Source organism: Carassius gibelio, chromosome A8 (assembly GCF_023724105.1).
Source record: "Carassius gibelio isolate Cgi1373 ecotype wild population from Czech Republic chromosome A8, carGib1.2-hapl.c, whole genome shotgun sequence".
Taxonomy (NCBI): Eukaryota; Metazoa; Chordata; class Actinopteri; order Cypriniformes; family Cyprinidae; genus Carassius; species Carassius gibelio.
Window position 1 is genome coordinate 7,752,340 of NC_068378.1, and position 9,665 is coordinate 7,762,004.

Here is a 9,665-nt window from a genome sequence, read left to right on the forward strand (position 1 = left end):
ACAGTGGAGATTATCTCTGACCCAAGATCAATAGGTGATCATCAGTGTTTATACATGAAACGTCAGCTAGTTCCAGTATGTTCCTACAAGTACTTTGCTATCCATATGGATGATAAACTCAGTTGAGGGATTCATGTGGATGCAATTAGTTCTTGTGTGCAGCGAAGATTGTATTTTCTGCGTAGACTCCGGATTTTTGGAGTGGAGCAGAAAATCATGTATTTATTCTATCAGGAAGTTATAGAGTATAATTAAGGCATTATGGTATAGGTTTGGTAACCTTACAATTCAGGTAATGTCTAAGCTTGCTCGCTTGTTAAAATAACAATGAAGGCCACTGGGAGAAAGGAGTATATGCCACTTGAGTCACTGTATTAGGGAAGCACAAAAGGTTATTAGGTTATTAGGTTATTAGGGAAGCACAAAAATCTGTAGCAGACCAACTGTATGTATTGCATACAGAGTATGAATTGTTGCCTTTTGGAAGACGATACAGATTTTGTTCCTGAAATCCAAATTTTTGGAATCAAGATAATAAAAGTAAATCAAACCAAGCACGACCTAATAAAACATGGTTCAAATATAAATGATTTTGGAAAAAAGAACATGGATATTCTAATATTAAAAACATGTGGGTCACCCTTATATGCTGCAGCGAGTATAAACAATATGGTCCCATTGATTCGGAAGTATGTTCCTTCTCCCAACATTTAGACTGATTTCATTGAGTTTGTTCGTGGTGTATAAATCTCTTTTTGCCATTAGTTGTTCATATAGGAATTTAAAACCGGTTTTAGATCCATAAGAGATATTACTTACCACAGAAATCCTATGATGTGTGCTTGCTTGTGTTGATCAGTAGGCCTATCCCTAAACACCTATACAAAGCAGACACTTGTGTGGCTTTGACCTGTTTTTTTAATATATATTTGTCAAATTTATTGTGAAGAGGAAAACCCCTTGAGATGTAACATCTCGTTTTCGAGGGGACCTCAAAATTTGATATTTTTAAAGATGTGTTGTAAATGTCATTTATGGAATGCCTTCATCACATTTGTTAATAAAACACAGAATCAGTTGCTGTCTTTATTCGCAAAAGTAATCTACTTTTTTCTTTGAAAAGAAAATATACAAATTACTGTATGGTTTGATTTAGCCATTTGTTATTAAAATATAAAACATTTTAATTGCTACAAGTTTGTAGAATATAAGTAAAATATTGTTAAAGTACTGCAAGGTTGCTGATTTCGCAACTTTACCAGTCAAAATATTTTCATCTGAATCTCAACTTCATCTCAAATTGCATCACAATGCAGAATATGATTAAAGACAAAAATCATGTGAATGGTTAAAGAAATTTTCACAATCTTGCCCTTTTATTTAGTTTTAATTTATTTTTTGTCTTTATAATGCATTTTGTCTACTAAATGTATTATTTTGGGATATATATATATATATATATATATATATATATATATATATATATATATATATATATATATATATATATATATATATATATATAAAGTATTATAAGATTAAGAATGTCTTATGTAAAAAAAAAAAGTTTTCGCTTTGTTATTAAAAACTTATTTGAATAACTGAGCAAACGATTAGGAATGTCACAGAATAATCATCATAACAAATTTAATTATGGCACAACAGTTACATTTTGGCAAAATTATTAAACGTAACAATTTAGTGACATAATATATATATATATATATATATACATATAGTTGTAGGCTCATTTACCTCAGGTAAATCATTAGGACAATCACACAATTTTTAAATTATTTTGAATATTAATACAATATATAATGTCATTCATTCTACGCTGAAACATTCCTTCTTGAAAATCTTGAGCGTTTCAGTGACAAATCACTACTATTTTCAGAGTCGCTTTGACTCGAAACAGGAACCTCATGAATATTCATGTTGTATGCTCCGCCCACTGACACCAAATATCTAAGACAAATAATATTTTCGAGCAGACGAGCACAGGAATCGCGTCGGCGCTTCGCCAAACTCGTGTCGCGGTGTCACTGTATCTCTGACTGAAGCCATGACTCGATTAACAGCGCTGTTCGTCGTGGTCCTTTGTTTGTATCAAGGTGAGTCAGTGTGTTCTGCTTGATATACTGTAAGATGATGTTTGTGGGACTGAGGTACGATATAGATTGATAAACCTCGTGACGTGTTTACATCTCAATCCCTGTCCTCGTGCGCACTGTATTTGGAAATGAAAAGACAATCTCTACTATTATTGTTGGCTAATTATTCAGATAAATTGCAGAATTTTTCCCACTTTTGCAATGCGTGACAGATGAAGAGTGTCTGGATGAACAACATTCCTGCTGTTGAAATAGGATCGACTTCCGGCTTCGCCTTTGTTTACACGTTGCCATATTGCCACATGTGTGATACCCGTTTACTGTATATTCTCTTAGTAAAATAGGTAAAGATATACAGACAGATGAAAAATGAAAGCATAAACCAACATGAAGTGTCTTAGTAAGGTGCTGGGCCACCTGAAGAAATGAGATGTGATTTGGCATTGATTCTGCAATTCTGAGGAACTCTGCTGGAGAAATGGGATACGATTCTTTCCTTCACTTGGTGTTTTCATGATCCTATATGCTTAAACTATAGTATCATCAAAATGCATACAATATGCATAGTGTACTAGTGTAATGGTAGTGTACATAGTGTAATGGTTAGTGAATCAGTGAGGTGACATACAGCCAAGTATGATGACCCATGCTCAGTATTCAGGCTCTGTGGGTTAAATGCAGAACACAAATTCTGAGTATGGGACGCCATACTAGACCACACATCACTTCCCTTCACTTCTTCTTTGCACAACTTTCTTACACACACACACATATATATATATATATATATATATATATATATATATATATATATATATATATATATATATATATATATATATATATATATATATACCTCAGTGCACAGCTTCCACTCAACCTTGCATCATTGCACTTTTATTTTTATTGTATTGCATTGTGAATTTGTTGTAAATATTATACTACATGTCTGTTTTTACATTTTTATCTCGCTTGCCCCTGTATTTTTAGTAATACTTTTTCTTTTCTTTCTATTATTGTATTGCAGTAAACTACCCAAGCCTTACAAAAAGCATTTCAATGTGCATATGGTCACTGACAGTTGTACATATGACAAATTAACTGAACTGAACTGTGTGTTATGCCCAAGATTTGATTGTGTTTTTTTGTGTGCTATTTTCCAGTTTGCACCAGTCCATTGTCAGGTAACACTCCAGAAGAAGCTCCTATCCAAGCGGACGCAGATCAAGATACGGATGGTGTGCAGAGCACATCAGCAAATGGGCCAAAAAGTAATAATGATCCTGTGAACACAGTGGAGGACAACACTGAAGAGGCAAACACCCCTCAAATTCTTGAAGAAAATCTTGAAAGCGAAAAAAATGCTGCACAAGATGAAAAGAATAAAACCCTACCTGACCCTAATATAGAAGCGGATAAAAGCACAATCCTGGAAAGTGGTACAAAAGATAAAGCTGACACAAACGATGAAGAAAATGAAGGTGATGAGCAAAATAAAGAGGTTGACGAACACACAGACTCTGCTGGACATGGTGGAGAAAACCCCAAACCTGATCAAACGGGTCAAGAGGAGCCAAAAGACAGTGGAGATGTACCAAGTGGAAAAGAAGGTGAAAAGCCAGCAACAACTGCCCAAAATGTGGTTGAAGACAATAATACCCCTGAACCTGCTGAAGAAGGTGGAGATGAAATGGTTGACAAGAGTGTAGAGAAGATGACTGAGAACCCTACAGACGACGAAGACGAACAAAACGCTGATCCAGCCGATGATTTCGATGACGGAGAGACTGAAGATGAAGGGGGTGTTGATGATACTGCGGGTGAACCTGCAGATGAACAGGACAAGTTTAACAGCAAAACCGAAATCAAGGATGATATCAGTCAAACTTTTCAGTCCGAGAACGCAGAGAGCAGCCACTTCTTTGCGTATCTGGTGTGTGCCGTTATACTGGTGGCTGTGCTGTACGTCACAAGGCACAACAAGCGCAGGGTTAGTGGCGCTGTTTGGACATCCTAGAGACCCGTATTTGTCGGGTATTTTGTATTTCAAAGATGTCAAGTGGCAATTAAATGACAGTTATTTATTTCACGTTCGCCTGCAGATTATTGCCTTCGTCGTTGAGGGCCGGAGATCAAGAAGCACACGGAGACCCAAGACATCAGACTACCAAAAACTGGAGCAGCGTGTAAGTAGCATTTGTGTACACACAGCCAGTTAACACTCCTATCTATTCATTTATTTAACAACAGACTTTAGAAACCAAAAACTACCATCTAATAAAGAAAACATCTGTTGCCGCTTCATAACAGTACATTCTGTTACAGTTTGTGGACATTTTTTAGACCTGTCAATTTTCTTATATTTGAAATGAAACTATATTGTGTTCTCGTTTCTGTTTTCCAGTGAGAGAAACCAGTCAGACGAGTCAGCGGTGGTGGAATCGAAATATTTGACTTGATTTTGAAACTTGAATTACACATAATGAGGCATACTGTATATCACCACTCATAAACACTGCACAGCAGCTGTCACGGATTCATCCCAAATGATATTAATAATGATGACAATGTCTACTGTAGCTCTAATATTTCTGGGATGATCTTCATTTAGGTTTAGAGCATTACAAACACATAACTGAAATCCGCTGTGCAGGTTCATATTGTAGATGTTGGTTCTGTGGTCTCTTTTTAAATTTAATTACGTGTTACAAGTTACGTGGTTTTCTTTTTTCTTTTCTCTATTTATTGCTGGGTGAAATGTGTAATACAGAAGGAAACGATATGTATATGTTGACTGCTTGAATGGTGTTTTATGGGAGATTGGGAATGATTGAGTTATGAATTGTTGTAGCACTTGAAGCTGGTCGCACATGTTTATGGGACACGTGAATTCTTTCTTCAGGTGTGGACTAGTAAAGAAGCAGCAAGCTTTTGTCACTATGTTAGATGTTTTAAACACTATGAATGCAAAATATCTGCTAAATTAGCTTTGAAGGGCTCAACACGAAGCATTTTACTTGCCAGCCCAGTCAGACCAGTAGTTCATGTGTCAGAAAGAAATGTATTTGTAGTTTTTTACTTGTAATTTTACTTCACCAAAAATGACTTTAATTAATTTGGATTTTATGCAATATATATGCAACTTATATAAGGTAAAACTAGGGCCCAAAAACAATCCTTATCAGCCAGGCCTGCTGTGTTTTAATGTTTCTGATCAATGATAGATTTTTTTAGTTATTTTTTTTATATATACAGTATGTTCCCCATCTTTGACGTGAGGTGTTTGAGTCTCTTGAAATTATTTGTATTTGAATTGGTCAGTCAGTGGCTCAGTTGTGGTTTTCTAAATGAACAGCACCTGGACACTGAAAAAATAAAAAAAACTTCCAGTCCTGATTCTGACTAGTTGCACTTTTCCTTTTTCTAAGAGCTTTGACTCAAGTGACTTTAATGATGAATGAAGCCATCCGGTTCTGGAGTCATTCCACTTTTTAGCTGATGAAGAAAACACCATTGTTGTTTGCAGCAGTCAATGATGCATTTAAAGATGATTGTTTTTGGTATACAGTGGTATTATAATTGCCACACTTGATTTATGAAAATACCTCTGCCAATTCTAGATAATGCCCAGAACTGAGAAACAAACAGCTATATACTGTACCCGTCCTCTTCTTAATCCTAAAATGGGAAACTGATCTTTTTGGTGCGATGTATAACACTATCACACTCCTGATGTGTGTCTATACTGTGATCCCTGCTCTATTCTCTCTTAAGCCTGTGATGATGATTTGACATACAGCCAGTGGCTTTGCACAACCATTCTTCTGGACATTCAGGACCTGTTTTGAATTATTACTTGGGGAAAAATATATGAAAGATGTTTAACTTACCTGTTTATTGTGGTCAATCTTTAACACCATTGCAACTTTTCTACTCTGAGAAGAAATGGAATAAAGTTGATTTTTCCTCTGACTCGTCTTTTCTTGTCAACTGAAAGTGAAGTATAAAAAAACTTCATATACAGTATATGCTGTGTATATATATATATATATATATATATATATATATATATATATATATATATATATATATATATATATATATATATATATATATATGGATGTACAGTCATGGTCAGAATTATTCATGAGTTTTCCCCCAATGTTCTATTGTTTTAGGTTAGAGATTTGTGAATAATAATAAAGATAAAAATGATTAACAATGCAAATTGTTTTTCACAGTTAACTCAAAATAAACATACAGGTAAATCCAAAAGGGAAGAGAAATGTAAACAACAATATATTAAAGAATGCTCAAAGTCTGGTGCTGGAGATAAGTGAAGCTCAAACGGGGCACACTACACCGCTGGAAAAAGACCCTTTTATCAGTCAACTTATCACAGGTTAACCACTGCACATGCCGCTTGTCTCCACCCTGAAAACAGACAAAAGAAAACACACACGAGAACCTAGAACACCACCTAGAGTCCAACAGATCAGATTATTAGAATATCATCAAAAAGTTGATTTCTTTCACTAATTCCATTCAAAAAGCTACACTTGTATATTATATTCATTCATTACACACACTGATATATTTCAAATGTTTATTTCTTTAAATTTTGATGATTATAATTGACAACTAAGGAAAATCCCAAATTCAGTATCTCAGAAAATTTGAATATTACTTGAATATACAAAGAAAGGATTTTTTGAAATCTTGGCCAACTGAAAAGTATGAGCAAGTACAGCACTCAATACTTAGTTAGGGCTCCTTTTGTCTGAATTACAGAAGTAATGCGGCGTGGCATGGAGTCGATCAATCTGTGGCACTGCTCAGGTGTTATTAGAGCCCAGGTTACTCTGATAGTGGCCTTCAACTCTTCTGCATTGTTGGGTCTGGCATATCGCATCTTCCTCTTCACAACAATACCCCATAGATTTTCTATGGGGTTAAAAGAACTAAACCCTAAACCAACTTTTTTTAGTTAATGATCTGTAAGAATTGGGATTTATTAGTGATGTTCATTGATTCAAGTTACTTTTTTGACATTTGAGTATAAAGTGTTTTAATTTTACAATATATGGTGTAAAAACATCTGAGTGCTGCCCTCTTCAGGTTGAACGGTGGCTACTGCAGTTGATTTTTCCTATTGGATGTTTGCGGTGGCAGGTGACTTAAAGGGGGGGGTGAAATGCTCGTTTTCACTCAATATCCTGTTAATCTTGAGTAACTATAGAGTAGTACTGCATCCTTCATAACTCCAAAAAGTATTTAGTTTTATTATATTCATAAGAGAAAGATAGTCTTTACCGATTTTTCCCGGAAAAACACGAGCGCCTGGAGGCGTGACGTGTGGGCGGAGCTAAAGAATCACGAGCGCGAGTAGGCTTTAGCATTTAGAGCGTTTGGAAGCTGTGACAGCTGTGAAGGCTGAAACTGAACGAGAGCAGCAGCACAGCAGCAACGACTCGCTCCGAGCGGGGCTCGAACCCGAGTCTTCGATGGGAGGCGGACGCACTAACAAGGAGGCAGAGATATTTTAAGCAGTTTTACTCACCGCCTGCGGTTCCAACACACGATCGTGACCCTTTTTCGTTGGGACTGCATTATCCTTAAGAAGTAAACGATGTGCAAATCCGTCATCAAACTGGGCTTTGTTTGTAAAACAAGCATTTTAGAAATGCAGGGAACAAACAAAAACACTTGCACAACTCCGTTGATGGTCTGTAAAAATAAACTCCATCCACTGGTCCCTTAATGCTGTTTCTCTTTTGGTAATCTGTGCAGGGTTGTCTTGCCCTGGCAACCAAAAACACACTTCTTTTGTGACATTTCGCAACGCTCTCGCTCTGATCAGCGAATGCCTGTTATGCTCTCACTCAGTGCTCTGCTACACGGGAACGCGCACTCTTCCGGCAGAAGTGCCTTTAGGACCCATATAAGGAAATTCCGTTCCATCTAACGTCACACAGAGCCATACTCGAAAAAAACTTTCCGAAACTTGTGACAAACCGGAAGGAGTATTTTTGGAACAGAAATACTCCTTCAAACGTACAACTTAATTTTTGAAACTTTGTCCATGTTTAGCATGGGAATCCAACTCTTTAACTGTGTAAAAAACTCAGTATGCATGAAATAGCATTTCACCCCCTCCCCCCCACCCCCTTTAAGCAGTTTCCAGCTCTCCACGCCCCTTGATACGAGCTTCCATGCCCTTCTTGACCATCTTGTTCCATCAAAATCACTGTAGTGAGTCAGGAGTTGGAATTGCGAGTATTGAAAACGACCAGGATAGACTATTATAGCATCTATTTAGCATAGCATTTATATAGTTATTTAGATTATTTTGTGTAGCCTATGTAGTTAATTAGCATAGTTGTTAGTGTAACGTTAGTATTGTTAGAAGAATAGTTAGTTAGTTGCATAGTATTGCATCAGTTAGGATAGCTTCAAGTTGGTGTATACGTTTTTTACAGTGGTCAGGATGGTACGTAGGTGTAGTGTTGCTGGTTGCAACAGCACTGCTGGATTGCATAGTTTCCAGCAGACTTGAAATTAAGTGGTTGCATGCACTTGGCCTGGAAAACCCCTCTGGAAAATCTCTCTTGCACGGCTGCTTCGCTAGCATCATCGGATGCCGATCGCGATGCGGGAGTTACGACCGCAGTTTGAGCCAGCGACTCGAATTGATATGGTTCAGGCCGTGTGTCCACAGACACCTCAACATCCTCCTCTTCAGGTGAAGGTGGGGGAGCGAAGTCCTCGACTTCAAATGAACGCTCTGTTGCAAAGCTACTTGGTCACTACAGTCACTTTCCATTTTATTAGCGACTTTGACAGCAGCTGTCAATCAATCTTGGATCTCAGGTTCACGCCCCACCCTCTCAGCCCCGCCCTCGGTTCGTCCCCTCTATCTCCGCTGTGCTCTGCCCATTTTTAAAATATTGCAAGTGGGTGGAGTCAGGCTCTGATCAGGGGTTTAGTTACCCTTTAAGGTCAGGTGAGTTTGCTGGCCAATTAAGAACAAGAATACCATTGTCCTTAAACCAGGTACTGGTAGCTTTGGCACTGTGTGCAGGTGCCAAGTCCTGTTGGAAAATGAAATCTGCATCTCCATAAGGTTGGTCAGCAGCAGGAAGCATGAAGTGCTCTAAAACTTCCTGGTTTATGGCTGCGTTGAACTTGGACCTCAGAAAACACAGTGGACCAACACCAGCAGATGACATGGCACCCCAAACCATCACTGACTGTGGAAACTTTACACTGGACCTCAAGCAACGGGTATTGTGTGCCTCTCCTCTCTTCCTCCAGACTCTAGGACCCTGATTTCCAAAGGAAATGCAAAATATACTTTTATCAGAGAACATAACTTTGGACCACTCAGCAGCAGTCTAGTCCTTTTTTAAGCGAGACACTTCTGGTTCTGTCTGTTGTTCAAGAGCAGCTTGACACAAGGAATGCGAAGCTGAATCCCATGTCTTGCATACGTCTGTGCGCAGTGGTTCTTGAAGCACTGACTCCAGCTGCAGTCCACTCTTTGTGAATCTC

The 9,665-nt window shown here is 37.7% G+C and overlaps 1 protein-coding gene across 1 annotated transcript; it reads left to right on the forward strand.

Annotated features, from left to right (window-relative positions):
* The first annotated feature begins 1,949 nt into the window (after window positions 1-1,949).
* LOC128018305 (trans-Golgi network integral membrane protein 2) lies at window positions 1,950-6,086 on the forward strand. Its single transcript, XM_052603749.1, has 4 exons — window positions 1,950-2,114; window positions 3,278-4,104; window positions 4,217-4,300; window positions 4,519-6,086. The coding sequence occupies exons 1-4, from the start codon at window positions 2,066-2,068 to the stop codon at window positions 4,519-4,521; spliced, it is 963 nt and encodes a 320-aa protein (XP_052459709.1). The 5' UTR covers window positions 1,950-2,065; the 3' UTR covers window positions 4,522-6,086.
* The last annotated feature ends 3,579 nt before the right edge of the window (window positions 6,087-9,665 follow it).